At 48.8% G+C, this 15,890-nt stretch overlaps 1 protein-coding gene across 1 annotated transcript in view; it reads right to left on the bottom strand.

The window, feature by feature from the left end:
• Positions 1-2,067: 2,067 nt before the first annotated feature.
• RNF216 (ring finger protein 216) overlaps positions 2,068-15,890 on the bottom strand; it is a gene marked incomplete at both ends in the record, with an annotated part of 62,876 nt that continues 49,053 nt past the window's right edge. Inside the window, 4 exons of the mRNA XM_082006552.1 lie at positions 2,068-2,387; positions 3,045-3,114; positions 11,503-11,725; positions 14,249-14,346. Of these exons, the coding sequence (XP_081862678.1) occupies positions 2,068-2,387; positions 3,045-3,114; positions 11,503-11,725; positions 14,249-14,346 (711 nt within the window). The remainder of the gene's footprint in view (positions 2,388-3,044; positions 3,115-11,502; positions 11,726-14,248; positions 14,347-15,890) is intronic.

Raw genomic sequence — 15,890 nt, 5'->3', positions numbered from 1 at the left:
TCCGGGGAAGCCACTTATTCTGACTTGGATCCATCTTCTCGTCACCTTCCCAAATCCATCGGGACACCCCACTCCTGGCTACTGCAGGAATCACTCCGTGCAAGGTAGAATTTAAACCTGGCTAAAACCCAGCCGAGCAGCACAGGATAAGCTCCTGCAGCTCCCAGATTACTTCCAGAATTAAATTAAAAGAAAAAAAAAAAAGGCAAATAATAGCAGCAAGGGAACATGGTTCTTAATGCTAGAGAGACCACGGCACCGAGGAGCTGGAACCGAGCACTCCGCAGGGTACATTCAACTCACAGGCAACGCCCAAGAGCGGAGAAATTGCTGATTCAGCTCCAAAAAAAAGTGGCAGTCCCTTCTGGGAGCCCCTCCTGGGGACAACGATCCCCAGATGCTGTCCTGGGCCATGGTGGAGGTTCCCTCTCTCCGGGAACATCCCACCGAGAGCCCCGCGCCCATCCCTCGCTGCACGCCCGAGGAGATGCTGTGCCGAGAGCGGTAACGGCGAGCTGCGAGCAAGGGTTTGGCAGAAGCTGTGAGGCAGAGGCAGGGAGTTTTACCTGAAAAACAAATAAAAATCAAAAAGACACCTAGATACTCAAATTCTGGGGCAAATAACGCACCCGGCGGGTTGCCAGCAGGACGGAGCAGGATGCGGCCCAGACCAAACCACTTGGGGAACGACAGCACAACCGGGCTACTAAAAGCTCGCCCAGCGTCTCTGGGAGGAGGGTTTTTTCCCCGCTCCAACCATTTTCTTTTCTAAAGGGGGCTTGTACCAGACAGCACAGCCAAGGGCTGTGGGGAAAGGGCGTTGTGCCAACGCTCCTCCGGCACCCCAGCAACTACACCCTCTGCTGCTCACAAGGAAGTTTTGCTTTTCCTAAACCCTCACTTCCTAAGCTCAGCAATACTCACGTTTGCCTTTTAACACGCTTCTCCAAAGCCAATCGAGCCGAAAATCTCCAGAAATTCCTAAGTGCGCAAGGCTACAGCTGCCCCTTCGGTCGCAGGGGCTCAGCTGAGGGTGGTCCCGGCTCACCGCTGCCCGCACGCACAATAAAGGGGTAGCTCCCAATTCTTCTGGCACAGCACATGTCGCACACCACTGTCTACACATCTAACCGCTTATTTGCCCAAGTAGTTTTGGCAACAAAGGGCACAGCTTAGGCTCCGCATGCTTCTACCGGCTGTTTGAGGACGGCTGCCAGAAGCAGGGGAAGATTTGGGATGCCGGATGAGAACAGCAAAGCAAAGGCCGCGTTTTGGAAGCTGAGAGGCACTGACCTCTGGGGGAAAAAAGACCTGAGCCCTTCAAAGGGGGCAAGCTGAGTTCAAATATTAGGATGCCTGAGTCTTCTGCTACTTGGTAAAGTCCAAGACAGAACATGGCTCTGGGCTTCCTACTGAGATCTCAGCAACAAGACGGCTGCTGCATCCCCTCACTCCATTTGCAGAGCCAGAAATGCTAAAAACTCTAGAATGACTTGGTTTTGAATGACTTATTTCTGCTGGGAGGTGCTAGCAGGTTGCAGGGACGCCGGAGAACACGGGAACCCCAGCCTCGCGCCTCTCTGCAGGCAGAAGGCTAGGGCAGCCAACTCCTGTTGTCTTGCTTCTGAAGGTCTTGCTCAGATGCCAAATCTCTCCTCCCTTCCCCCAGGAATCATTTGGCTGTGTGGCAGCTGCTCTGGCTAGCAGGAAGGTAGGATTTTTGGAAAGCCCCCGAGGAAGGGCTGCATCCCTGCGCTCCACAAAGTCTCACTTTCCCTCCCAACAGCTGCCTCAACCGGCTTTGTCAAGTCAAAGTAACTGGATGCCCAACACAGGGAGAGACCCGCTGGAAATGCAGCACCAAGCCCTGTCGCAGAACAGGTTGAAATGTTTGATTGCAAAGGTTCAGAGAAGCTCTAGAGCGGGGTGCAGCGCAGGTCCGCGCGAGTCAGAGCGGGTCCCCCTGCAGCTGGCTAAACCGAGAAGGGCTGGAGCAGGAAGGGGGGTGACATTACTGGCGTGGCTTTGCCCTGCAGTGACCCTGCGCCAAGTGCTGTTTGAACCAGGTTAGAACCGGTGCCGAGGCTGAGGGCCAAAGTGCATAGGCAAGTTGTGCTCCAGCTGAACGTTGATCTGGGGAAAATCGTAGTTCACCCTCATGTTGGGTAACGGGGGGACGTAGGGGGCAGGGATAGGGCCGATGTTGAGGGGGATGTTATTGTACATGGGACGGACAGGAGGGAGCGGGAAGGGAGGGTGCACGAAGGGGTAAGGGGGCATTCGGGGTTGATGGAGGTTCTGAGGAACAGGTCTGGGGATGACTTCAATTCTCTGGATTTTCTCCATGGGCTTTTCCGCAGGTGGGCCGATCCGCTTGAAGCTGTTTTCTGCGGAGGGAGGAGAGAAAGAACCAGTCATCCCACAAACGAAAACTCACCCAGCTTGGTCTGTGGTTTTACATTTGCAACAGGCATCTTCTATCCCCAGCGTGTCCCCTGAGCACGCTCTCCACAGCATCACTGCTCGCCCCTCCATGCTCCAGCACCATGGAGCACAGCAGTAGCTTTCCAGCCTGGCTCCTTTCACCAGTACCACACCACAAAGGGAGAACACCTCCTCTTGCAGTGATGTGGGGCAGCCCCCTGTGCCCCCCACCACAGAGCACAGAGGTTACGCTGCCCTTCAGCTACTTTGCCAAGTGGAGAGGAGACAGGTCTGTGCATGCACAACACCCAGCGCCAAGCGAGAGCTGGACGCAAGCCTTGTGCCTCCCCACGGTCCCAGCTAAAGTCTGCAGGCAACAGCACTTTAAAGCTAAAGCTAGACCGGTTCCCAGGAGGAACAGGGTGATGGCTTGCAGTCCTCTCTGGAGCAAGATTTGGGTGATGCTTGGTGCAGCACAGCAATGCGCAGAGAAACCTGCAAACAGCCAGGCCATGGGAAAAATCCAATGAAGATCCAGAGACTTGACAGTAGCTGGGAACCCTGTGCTCTGCTGTTGTCCTCAGTGTGATCTCAAAGCACAGGTAAAGACTGTGACTTACCTCCATTTTTCTTCCTTTGCTCCTCTTCAGCCTCTTTCTGAATCTCCTGGATTATCTTCTCATCGTCTTCCTAGAAATCACAGGAGTATTAAGAGTCAGTGGGCCAATTCCTGCTGCAGCAACGTTCTGTTCTCTCAATGCTGCTTTTCTTTTCAGTGCATTTGCACGGGAATAAAAAGGTAAATTTGTCTGAATTGTCCTCGTTTGGGGTTGACCTAGGTTAATCAACAGCGAGGCTGTGACGAGGCACTGCAGCACAAGCAACTTGCACAGAGCCAAGCCTACTCCACGGAGTATGACTAAGAAGCTTAGATCAGCTTTCCAGGGAGATCAGTGCTAAAATTCATGGACTTGATGGAAACCAGAGAACTGCAGCCCAGCTCTGCCCATCTGAAGAGCTGTTAATCTTTTAAATGGCAATAGTCTATTAAATATTTACGTTATGCTGGCACTTCTAGAGTTTTTGGCCCAACAGCTGGAATTAACACAACTTAAATCCTGGCTCTAGTAGCTAAACGGTGCTGTGATGAGGCCATTCAGATCTTATCTGTAACTCTGAGGAGGGCATAAATCGCAATGTGTTTCTTTAAATGTCTATCTAGAGGTTATAGCAAGAATATTCGGACCCGCTACTCAATGAGAACGCAAGGACAAGTCAGAAATTGAAAGCATCCTTCTGCCTCTCATCCTCTTTGGTTTTCTCAACCCAAAGTAGCAGCAGTGAGACCAAACAATGCAGTGAAGCCTCAGGTGGCTGCAGGTATCTACAGAGCTGGCATTTACACCATCTTTTATGAGATAAAGGGAGCATGACAGAGTCCTGCAAGAAGGCTGTGCAACTCCTGAGCTAGGAGAGGCTTGCCTGGAGGGACTGTCACAGGCACTGACGGCACACAGGGTCCAGGCAGCTCTCAGGCTTTACATGAGGCCCTGAAACCAGAGAATCACCCCAATTCATGCTTCAGCATCAGCTGTCCACTCCCAAGAACGGCTGTGAAAAATTAGTTTCTTCACTGCACCACAGCATACAACAGCTATCAGGGTAACAAAAATCCCACCAAACAACTAGAGAGACAACTCCCCTTCAGCGCCAGGCAGCAGATGCTTCTGCTGGCCATATGTGCAGCGATGGCAACAGAGGTCCTGCCGGTCCCTGCAGGGTTGCCTCCACTGCTGCTTCATGTCCGTTGGGATGAAACACTACCTGGCACTTTCAGAAAACAAATGAGAAGAGCTAAGCCTCCTGGACAGTTTTTGTACTCTTGATGTTAGTTATTAGGGAAGAAGGCCAAGAACAGGAGCTGCTGGATGACACACACCACCTGCATCAGGCATCAGCCACTCTGGGTCTACCTGCAATCACAGGAGCATTTGGTTTGCTTTGGCAGTTCATCCGCAAGCGCTAGCGGTGGAGCGGGAGCTACCCCACGTACCCCACAATGTGCAAGGGTCTGCTTTGTTTTATTCATCCTAATGCCAGTACTGCCAAAACGCATAAATTTCTTCCTGACCACTCTTAATGGGGAAAATATCCTCTATTTTGAAGAGTGCTCTGGGACTAAATTCAAAATATGCTTCATGTGTGCAGCTGCATTGAAATTATTTTAAGCCTAGCCAGCTTCCCAGTTCCAATCGCGTGGTCTTGCACATGTCTAACAGCAACGCCTGGGAAGCTTGCTAAGATGTCCCCTCCTCCCGCCACCAGATAAGGTTTCCCTGGGAGACTGAAGTTATCTTAATCTGTCGAAAGCCATCAAGCTCAGTACTTCCCCTCCTTTTATTATTCTGTGAGTCAATGGTTAAAATTAAGACTTGCCAGGACATTTTTTTTTTTTCCTCCTCCAAGCGGGCTGCTTCCATAGGCTGTTAATTACAGCCTATCTATCTCCATAAAAACTCCTAAAGAATGGCTCTTCTGAGCCTATACAGAACTTCTAATTACCCCTCAAGTATCAGATTGCGACGTTCCCTGGCTGGAAAACAACTGGGCATGCTCCACAACAGGCAACCAAACACCCTCTGCTCCTTTGCTGCCCAAGCAGCACTCACAAGGGACTGCCTCAAAGCTTCAAGATTTACATGTTTGGGTTTTTTATTTTTTTCTTCCCAGAGTATTTTTTGCAATGCTGTTGGAAGATGGGGACAGCCACTTCTCTCATCTTATTGCCGCTTACTGGAAAAGATACTCCTGAAGGGTTGTTTTTTTTTAGTTATATGACAAGTAAGAAACATATTTTAAGCTCAACTGAAGAAGATCACCCTATCTCGTTCACTCACAACCTCGCCTTAAAGCCTAGAAACATGGAGAAGTCCCTTCTAGCTTAAAAAAAGCTTTTACTGTAGTCTAAGTCTGTGACTAACCCTCTGAAACAGTGCCTTCCAGGGCCACCACCGCCCGTCGGGCCGCAGCTCCTGCAAACCCCGCCGTTGATACCAGTCAGCCCTGCAGAAGCCTGGGGAATCGGACACATCAACAACACAACTTTATAAGATCGTCCTGCAGCGAGGGCTACTCAACCCCCTCCAATTTAAACTGCAGCTGACCTCCGGACTAATGATGGATCCACAAAGCCATCTGCCCCCGGGGTGGCGAGCCAGCTGCACGCACACCCAAGGTGATGCTGGCTTCAATTACTGCAGCTCCCAGCGCTGCGGCAGACAGCAAACCCCATCTGCCGGGTCTCCAGAATGACGTCTATCTCCAAGGACGACATAAAACACATCACCACAAACGCAACGGCCAAAGATCCCTACTCAACCCCATCCCTCTTGGTCTTCGAGAGCGGGCGCGCCTTGCAGCACACCTTGGATGCAGAAACCCTGCCAAGAACAGACCCGGATCGGGGTGACGAGTTCCCAACTAGTTCTGCGACTGCAAATCACAGCAGAGGCATAACAAATCACATCTCCACGAACAGAAGTTACCAGCTTTGCTGCTTCTCTGCTGATTTAAAAGTGTATTCCCACACTGGAAGGTTAAGAAGTATTAATTCCACGCACCAAGCCTCTGGCTTAGAAATTTTTTGCATCAGTATTTCTGAAAAACTGGTATCCATTAATAGAGACAGAACAAAAATATGCTACACACTATGCACCTTTCTACTTAAGAAGCTGACATTAAATTCAGCAAGTGATGAATACACAGCACAGTTCAACACCTACAGGATTTAGGAAAGATCCACATTCCAGCTGGAACAAAAAAAATGATGATTCGTACACAGCAAGATAATTTTAGGATATTCATGAAGGAAAGCTGATGCCACAAGTTCTGCCTATCACATATTGCACTGGAACAGGTCAGAATTAAAAACTAAGTCTCAGTCCTCCAAATATTCACCATGTCCAACAATGATTTTTATAAAACACCGCTAATTCTTTGAGAAGCAAAAGCTGGGTTTTTTGATTCCACAGTTAATTGGAGAGAGATGACAGATTCATCGAGGGGTTAAAAAAAAAAATCCACACCAAAAATTAAGTTTTCATTAGTGCACTTATGGCTGACTGTTGTGGGAAGAAACCATTTAATGTCACATAGGGTGGAGGCTGCAGCACAATTTCAAAAGCCTCTTCTGTCTGTATTCCTGAGCGGGTTCAAGTCCCTTAATAAAGGATTAGATTATAATTTTAATAGGCTGTTCACAGGCTGTGTGGATTGAAGGGATTTATCTTGTCAAGTTAACAGTCATCTTCCTGTCAGCTGCCTTGCCTACAGCAAAAAAAAAAAAGGAAAAAAAGAAAAAAGCAACACGCCAAAGCCTGGGGGGCTCAGCACTGCCCAGCCCGCGTGTTTTTGGAGCAAGGATGTAACTTGGCTCTCCCTCCTGGGACAGAAAATGCAGGGCGATGCTATAGCGTGGCCCTTCCCCACGCTCCGTTGCATCACGGGAGAAGGGAGGTGGCCAAGAGAAAAATGCAAAGGATCTATGAGATGTATTCACCCTTCTTACCCGCAAACATTGCACAAAGCAAACGTGGTTATCAATAGCAGCTGACTTTAAGTGGCAAAACAGGACCAAGCTTTGCCCCAAACCCGACAGGACGATGCTCCTTCCAAGAGCCAACCCCAGCGCCGTAGCCAAAAACCCCAACAAACCAAAACCCAAATGTTGATCCTTGGCCAGTCTGAGAGCCTGCCCTTGCAATCCCCCACCTGCAAAAGGATCTCGGGATGAAGAAGGCTTTTCCTTTCAACCCTCTCCCATTGAATCCAGGGAATGCGGTGAGCACGGAGCCAATCACAGAGGAACGGATGGCTCGGTCCGTGGATGGGTTAAAAAAAAAAAAACAGCTGGGCTGGGTTGCTAAGCAAGGCACCTTTTCATGGCAGGGAGGCCCGGCTCAACAATGCTGGGACAGAGGAGCCGCGTCCGGCATCCACACAGAGCCCTGCACGCAGACAGAAAGAGCTGCCGGAGAAACAAACAGCCCGTCGGGAACAAGAAAATACAGCAGCAAAGGAGATAAACGCTCCGCCAGTCACACAGAGACAGCCTCCCCCCAAATGAAAACTCCTCTGCCCAGAACAAAAGTGCCATCAACAAAGCTTTCGAAAGCTCTGGTTTTATCTACTGCATTTCTTGTTGTCTTTGATTATTAAGTGTCATGGGAAAACGGCTGCCCACCCCCTGAAAAACAGGGAGAACAGGAGACCTGGTAACTATTTCTGGGCTGCACAACCCCTCCCTTGTCTTTAAGAAGTGCCTTCACCACCACTGCCTCCCCCCTTCTGGCTTGTTACTGCTTTCTTTTTCCACATACGTGTGGCCGCAGCCGTTACTAATAAACTTGAAATGATTTTTCACGATGGAGGCTTCCAAAGGACTAAGGGGTTTTGTTTCAAATCATTCCCAGATCAGCTGCAGAGAGCCTGAGCAAGAACAGGCATCGGCTGTCTCCGGCGTGTTCCTCCATGCAGCAGGAAGCAGGGGATAAAAGCAGGCTGTGTTGTAACTGGAACAGGGCATCCGCAGTGCTGCAGGAAAAAGGGGGCCAGGAGGGGGATGAAGCACACGCCAGCGTTTAAGAAATGCAGAGTTATTTTAGCAACAGGCATTCCGTGTCGATGGCTTTCTGCGTTTACCGCAGATTTAACTGTATGCTGATGATTACGGCGTTTTACAGCACGATGAAAAAATCCAACAATACCCTAAATTCAGGGGTGCTTCCCCCGCTTCCAAATCTTAGAGGCCGTGCTGTGTACTTCATCCATTTCCTTGATGCATTTGAAGTTTTACACAGCCTTCGCTCAACATCATCTGTTTATAACGCTAGAAGGAGGCATAATTGCAAACACCTTATAATGATTAGTCTTCTGCTTTGAACTTTAATGATGGGCTTTTGGGAGTGTTTTAAGAGTTTACTGAAAACATCTTAAACTTTAAAGCCAAAAAAGCTGCTATGCAATACCACTGATAGTCCAAAAATGAGTATTAAATTAAAAATACTACATACAAGAGCAGAACCTGGTTTACCAAAACAATCAGAATGCCTTAGTCAAGTCGCATCACAGGATTTGTACAAACCAGCTAAAACGCACACATCAGCCTCAGGTTTGCTCCAGATATTTAGAAACCAGGGAAAACACAGCCCCCGCGTCCCAGAGCCTGCTGTTTGCAGAGCCAACTCTCTCTGCTCCATCCCGAGCTTTGTCTCCGGCAATATTGCATCAGCCCCTCCTGCAGCCAGCAACGTCTCGGCCAGCTGAGCCAACGCTAGCATGGGCTGCAGGACAGGCACACGAGGACTTTTGGCCAAGCAGCTTACTGACAAGAGCTCCTGGCCCGCGTTCATATCCTACAGGGGTGCAGGGCACCGATTAGCTCTAGAAGAAATGCAGTGATTAAGCGATGACTGCCTGCTACCCTGGAAGCTGCTGACCACAGCCCGACTGCAGCTTGTCTCTGAGCCAGCAAATATTCCACCAATACTTTTAAATTAGACTCAAGTCTGATTACAGCGTAGGGACAAGATTTTAACCTTTTATTATGGGAACTTTTGAAGCGTCTGCTTTACTCTCTCAAGATCGTTTGAGACAAAGGCTAACAGATGCTGCTGTTCCTAGAGGACTGTCTTTAATTTGTTTTTAACTCAAGCTAATGAACAGGTTTACTTATACTTTCAAGAACCATTTCAGACTCAGAAAACATGAAACGTGGAAAAGAACAAAGGTTCCCGATTTTAAAGAAACCTGAATTTTGCTGTAAATAATGGGGGCCCAAAACAGATCCTTCACAAGGTGTGAAATTATGCAGGCCTGACAGAAAGCCGAAGTCTACATCTGTGAAATGCAAATGGACAAGACCATGGTACTGTGACCTTGCCACTGGTCTGCTGTGAAGATGGTTCTAAGTTAAGGGTGTACACGAATGCATCAGAAGTCAGAATAAAAACATCCTGTCACCCTCTGGAAGCCAGGCTTTGGTGCCACCCTCCCCATTTCACAGCAGAGCCTAATCCAGGGAGAGGAGCAGCAGCTCCTAAACCGTGGGCTGTGAATTCCACAGGTGATGAGATGACCCAGTCTTGTCTTCGCTGTACTCGCACGCAGAGCGTGCTGCAAACATCTGCAAGCCCACAACAGACACTCTCTTCCTATATGCACAGCATCAGCTGTCTACTGACTTCAGCAGAACAGAAGAAATTGAGCCAAGAGGGGAAACAGAGGAGTTGAGGAAAGCACACGAAGATGCCAATGCAGCAGCCAGCAGAGCCAGGATGGGGTAAACCCTTGGGTGGACATCGTCCCTGACAAAGCACAAGACGCTACTGATACAATGGCCTTTTGCTCTTTCATATCTCACGTGAAGATAAAAATTCATTCCCCCTTTTCACACCTACCATGTTAACTCCTGCCTACATGTCCCATATGAGAGTGCAGATCACCCAGGTGGGAGGGAGTTAGTGTCACTAAGCCCCTTACGAAGGGGGAAAACACACACAGGTATCCTTCTTTTCAGTCTTAGAAGTCAACAGTTGAGTTTCACATTATTCTTTGCACCACAGCGAGGACAGTCACCCAACTTCACCTCCCCAGCCCACCAGTGCTCAATCATCAAAAAAAAAAGCAGGCAGTGCCAGCTCTTTGACGGTGGGAAATTTTTCTTTGCCACAACATTGGTTAATTAGAGAGCTGGAAAGGGCCTGGTGACAGTGTCCTCTTTGTGCTGCTTATTTATTTATTTATTTTGAAGTACAGTACGAGCTTTTTGAGAGGCCTCATGTTTTCTCTAGCTCTGAACAAATGCCATCACCCAGCACAATCAGCAGCCTGACAGGAACAAAGGACGCCAGCGCTGCTGAACCCTGAATCACATCCTGGTGGAAAACGAGGAGAAATGAGACAGGAATCCAGGGAGCACATAACCAGGTGTCGGAAACGCTACAGGGGTGCCTAGGAGGAGGTGTCTGTTTAGTTTAACACCTCGCATTGATAGGCTAATGCGGGCAATAAAGGCAGGCAAGCAGAGGACTAGGAAGTTGACCCCAGTTGGGACACCGCTGAGAGATCCCCGAGAGCCCGCAGGTAGGAGGGAGGGATTTAGAGTGGCTTTTCCTTGGCTCTGTGCAAGCGCAGGATTGTGCGCATGCCCGGGAGAAAGAGGGGCTGGTAGCTGTCTGGCAAGCTGCAGCAGCCCGAGACAAAGGAGTGTTGGGACAAACAAAGCTCAGACAAGCCCTGGGAAGGCAGATCCACATTGACGTTTGCTCTACTGCTTTGCTGAAATCAAGAAATCCAACTCCTGCTCCTACCTACACTCCTTCCGGATTTCTGGTATTGAAGACCTCTATTTACAGAGATGCTGCACTAGGTTTTCCCATGCTTGTCACAGCTACAAGCTGTATTAAGTTACTACAGCTTCCCTTACAGCTCAGTCCATGCTTCAGTTCTCCCTTGGCAGCTGTTGACAACAGCCGTGAGAACAGACCCCGTTGACTCCGGACTGCCGGCTTGCAGGCAGCTTTCTCAGCGGCTCCATCTCCGTGAAGGGACTCGCAGAGCCAGCAGTCAGATGATCTGGGCACCAAAAAGACGCGACTCCCCTTGCCTCCAGATGCAAAGCTGTATCAAACAGCATCTCAGCTGCAAAATTAGGAACGAGTCCCAGTAATCCTGATGCCTGCTACCATGCCTGGTGCGAGCGCACGCTCCCCACCAGCTCCTTCCACGAGCCCCGCTCCCCAGAACGGCACTCAGAGCGCTTCCAAGCAAAGCCCTCGTCTAACAGGAGCTGTTTTTCCCTAAAGCAACACCAGTTCCTGCCAAGTCGCGGTCAGATGTGACTCTGCGCTGATGTAGGTTTCCACTGTGTTTTTTAGCTGCCTTGGGAGAGGAAGAGAAGTTGCGCTGTCTAAAAGCAGCCGTTTTCCTCTGGTGGAAGGCACGTGTTCCAACGCGTTGGCGTTGAACAGTAACTGAAATCAGGGTGAGAATCATTCACAAGAGTCCTTCGTTACTTACTGTGGGATCTGTCCAGAGCGAGCACTTTGCACAGTCCTGGCAGGGAGCCCCGGGTGACCGGGGGTGTTGGCAGAAGTGGTCGTACCCGTTAATGGCGGCCCGGCACAGGTAGCACATCTGAGCACCGCAACGGCAGGACATGCGGTTGCAACCCTCTGATTTAATTAGGCCAGTCCCACACTTGTGGCATTTTCTAATTCGTGCGGCTGTCATTTTCTCTTCTCTGCAACGCAAGAGGAGAGAAAAGAATTAGAGAAAGGATGTTTGCAGTCACCAGCCTACGGTTAAATTACTATTGCGCTATCCCAGCGATGCTTTAACCACCCTTTCCCAGTGCACCTCTCCCCCTCCTCTTTCCTCCTACGCCATCCCCATGGTCCACCACTGTTCCAAGGAGGTCTGGGCTCAGCTCCACTTGGAGCCGACCCATGACAGTCCAAGAACAAATTAAGTGAAAGAAAGTCAATCACTGGCTGCATGCTGCAGACCCGATCCTGGTTTCCATGTGAGCCAAAACTCCGCAGCGCCAGGCTCTGGCTTGGGAGGAATTTAAGCCGTAAGTCGAAGGGCCAAAGGGCACGTGGATGCTTGACTTGGCTGCGGAGAAATACAGCCCAGGAGATAAAGTTCAGGAAAAGCAAACCCTTGGCTGTCATCTGCTAGCTAGTTTTATGTTTGCCTGTTGCTCTGGCTACAAAGTTGCCACGACTATATATATATATATATATTTTTTTTCCCCCCCCCCAACCCTGGCTGCTACGCTCCAGATTTATTTGGTTTCTGTTAAATTTAAATCAGTAACTGAAAAATAATCACATCTTTCCCCACAGAGACTGGGCTTTCCTTCCTTCTCTTAAGATTCCCTACATACATTTTTCCAGAGGTTGCTGCTTTAGGTTCGAGGGAGGGGTTTTTACTCTAACGGAGCAGAAATGAGAATCCAGGACAAAGCACAGTCCCTGTCCTCAAGAGACACCCTGGCAGCAACACGCGCTCCAGTGCAAAGGCTCCGCTCGCGGCAGCACTACTTTGGCACAGAAATGGAGGAAAGCCTCAGTCATTTAATTAAAAGACTTATATTCCTAAGTTGTCATCCTAAGGGCCAATTTTCTGACCGCTGGAGATCACGTTACAATTTAATTCGCAACCTAGAAGTGAAATCTGATGACAGAAGAGTAAAGAGACTGTGTTTTCATTGAGGGAAGCACAGTTCTCTGGCTGTGCTGACCTGACAGCAGGGAATAATCTTCCTTAGCCAGGCATCTCCACCCAACTACTTTAGTAGACCTGCAAAGTCAACATATGTTTGGGAGATGACAGGGAGGCATTTTTGAAGAGGATCACAGCAGCAAACCAGGCTACAGCACAGCCCCACAAACCACTCCGTCAGCACAACCGGAGGAGCAGGGAACGGGAACGGCGAGGTGGGAATTTCAGCTGCCTTGCAGCTACCCAAAGCTCCCACGCAGTTATACCTGGCATGACCTGCACCTAGGCTTTTGGAGATACACTAAGAATAGAGACAAAAATAGAACTCAAGACCGACTTTCCTCAGAGCTGCAGCTGCTGCTTCCCTCCACTGCTCAACAGGATGCTGCTGATGCAGATTTTTTTTTTTTTTTTTTAAACTTTGAGCAAGGCAGGAAGTTTGGCCTGAACTCCAGCTGTGCTTCCCTTTCCTTACGCAGGGCTTCAAAAGGAAGCTTTTATTGTATCAGGCAGTAAGACTCATCTATCCACAGCCACGTTCCTGCTAAAGGTTTTGAAACGGATTTTTTTTTCCTTATTAGGGACATGACAATGCACTCCTCCTCCCTCTCGCCTCTCTTTCCTACAGGGAAAGAAGTAGCAGAGAAAAAAGTCATATCAAATCTGCAAAGATTTTGTTCTGAATTAAGGACTGTGGAATGAGCAAGCAACAGTCATTCAGCCTCCCAGTGGTGGAGCTTTCCAGCTTCTCCTCATGCCAGACAGACTAAATCAGAGGGGAAAGGATTGGGCAACATGGGCAAGTCCCATTTTACTGCACCAGACATGCAGCTCCATGGATGAACCCTTCCCTCATTTCCTAAAGGCAGATGATTTTGTCATGTACTGTAGCAATAAGAGATCAAACTTCAAAAGATTTTAGGAAAATAGTCAAGATTTACACCTAAGTATTTAAAAATGTGACTCCATTCTGTAATTATTCCTACAAACCTGTTAGAAACAGAGACAAGCTTCTGTAAGAAAACACATCCCCTCCCACAAAGCCAGAGCGCAGTAGCTGAGCAAACCGCATGTCATCACCAGACTAGATTTTCAAAGGGTACTAACGACTTACTGACTCGATGCACTACTTTGCCTCTGTGCAACACCTCCTTTCTCCCCCCGCCCCAACACCACTAATGGGGGTTTCTCACCTTTGAGAAGGACCAGGTGCCAGCCTGCGAGACACTGGGCTAGCCAGAGGAACAGGCTGGTCTGGTGACAACTCTCTCACATTCTTGAATTACCAGCTGGATCTGCTGCCAAGTATCTTTCACAGAAAGAAATCCCATCCTGGGTGCCTTCTGACCCCTCAGCTTCGACTTCCCTAGGACCTCCCTGATGGAAGGTAGTGACACCCAGCAAAACTTTAGGGTCTCTGCTAGTCACAAGATGAGAGGGGTTTCTCACCCCCACCACACCAGAGTGTATTGCCTGGCCTATGGCTATTACGAGTTCATCCAGCCCCTGTTTTTGCCTGGTTGTGGAGTTTACTTACATGGATGTCCTGTATTTGATGTCATCCTTCTCAGCCAGCTGCTCGCAGGTGAGGTTCATATGCTCCTTCCACAACCCCTGGCACTTCCGACATGTTTCCTGAGGAGGATAACAAGTGTTAAAGAAAGAGAAGATCCAGCATGCCACTAACAGCATTAGGAATTGGAAATATTCCCATCTTTTCCCCCACCAACTGAGGATGGGGTTGGCAGTATGGTATAGAGGTCTGCAGGTCTGTCCTCCACCAAGAACGAGCCTGTCAGTAGCGGGAGCCAAGGGGTTTCCAAGGTACAATAACCCCAGTACGAAATGAGTCCGTAAATCCTAATTTACCCAAAACTCAGAAAACAGCTACCAGGTTCAGTGGTTACTGCCCTAAGGAGACTACAGAGATGAAAACAGGGTGCTAAAGGATATCAAGTTCATCTGTTTCCTGACCAAAATCCTTCACCTTCATGAAGGATTCATTCTTCACAAAGGGCTTCCAGTTCAGCAGGCGATGGAAGCCTTGCAGCTGCATCAAAAACTCTGCTCCACCATGCATACAAGCAAATCCATACTATGCTTTGTAAAACCTCACAAAATAAAGTTAAAAGCAGTTTATATGAGTAAACAGATTAAAAAGGCAGGATGTGGACAAACATCCATAGTGCATCAGTGGAATATGAACAAATATTTATGAATTTAACCAGAATAGCTGAACTAAACTTAGAGCAAGTGACTGAACTCTCCTGTTCTTGTAAACTCTTTAGCAAAGAGGCTCTAATCCGGGACTGGTAAAGCTGCATGGAGCAGGAAAGCTGTGGAGGCACTATTGGCAAGGGAACTTGGACTAACACTGAGGATAGAGTTGATTTTTTTGGTTGGCTAGCCAAAGAAAACATAATTTTGTTTTGGGTCAAACAAGAGATTTTCCTTTAATTTGAGGGAGATTAAAAAACATCCAAATCAAACTTGGAAAAAGTACACGTTTCACAATCCAACTGTTTCATCTTCAGGATAGCCGGGTCTCAGGCTTTTAAATCCAACTTTCCCCCCAGGCAAGAAAACCAACGGTTGTGAAGCATCCTCTTCCCCTCCAGACCAAAGAAGGTCCCAAAAGAGCTTTGCCCAGCTCTGGTTGCACTATTAGCAAAAGACAACGACTGCAGAGACAGATCTTTTCTGACTGCATTACCTTCATTTTATCTTAACGAGGAAGTTGGAGGTTTATACGAGATACGATAGAAGTAACTACTTAAAGACACACGTAGGCAGCAACGCTCTTTTGATCGCAAATCAGACAAACAGGATGAAGACCAAAGCTTCCAAGGAAACCACCCCTCAGAGTGGGTGCAAAATGGTGACTTGTTTGTATTTGTGCTTGCTGGGAGATGCGTAACAGCTTGTGCTTTCATCTGGAGAATTAAAGGCTCCTCGTCCTGGCTGGTAAGCCGGACGCGTTTGCAGGCTGCAGGGTAGAGGCTGTACTGAGAGGAGAGCCAAGCGTGCAACCATCTCAAAAGCTCAGCAGAGGATTTTGTCATCCCTCACCTTGCAAAGCCACCCTTTGGCAGGCACTAGTTTTAAGGGGCTGTAAATGCCTTGGTTCTATTGATCCTTATGAACCCGTCATACCCTGTGTTTTCCTGCTACAGCCGCTA

This window comes from Phaethon aethereus (assembly GCF_964289735.1).
Source record: "Phaethon aethereus genome assembly, chromosome: 15".
NCBI lineage: Eukaryota > Metazoa > Chordata > Aves > Phaethontiformes > Phaethontidae > Phaethon > Phaethon aethereus.
This window is presented reverse-complemented; position numbering and strand designations above follow the sequence as displayed.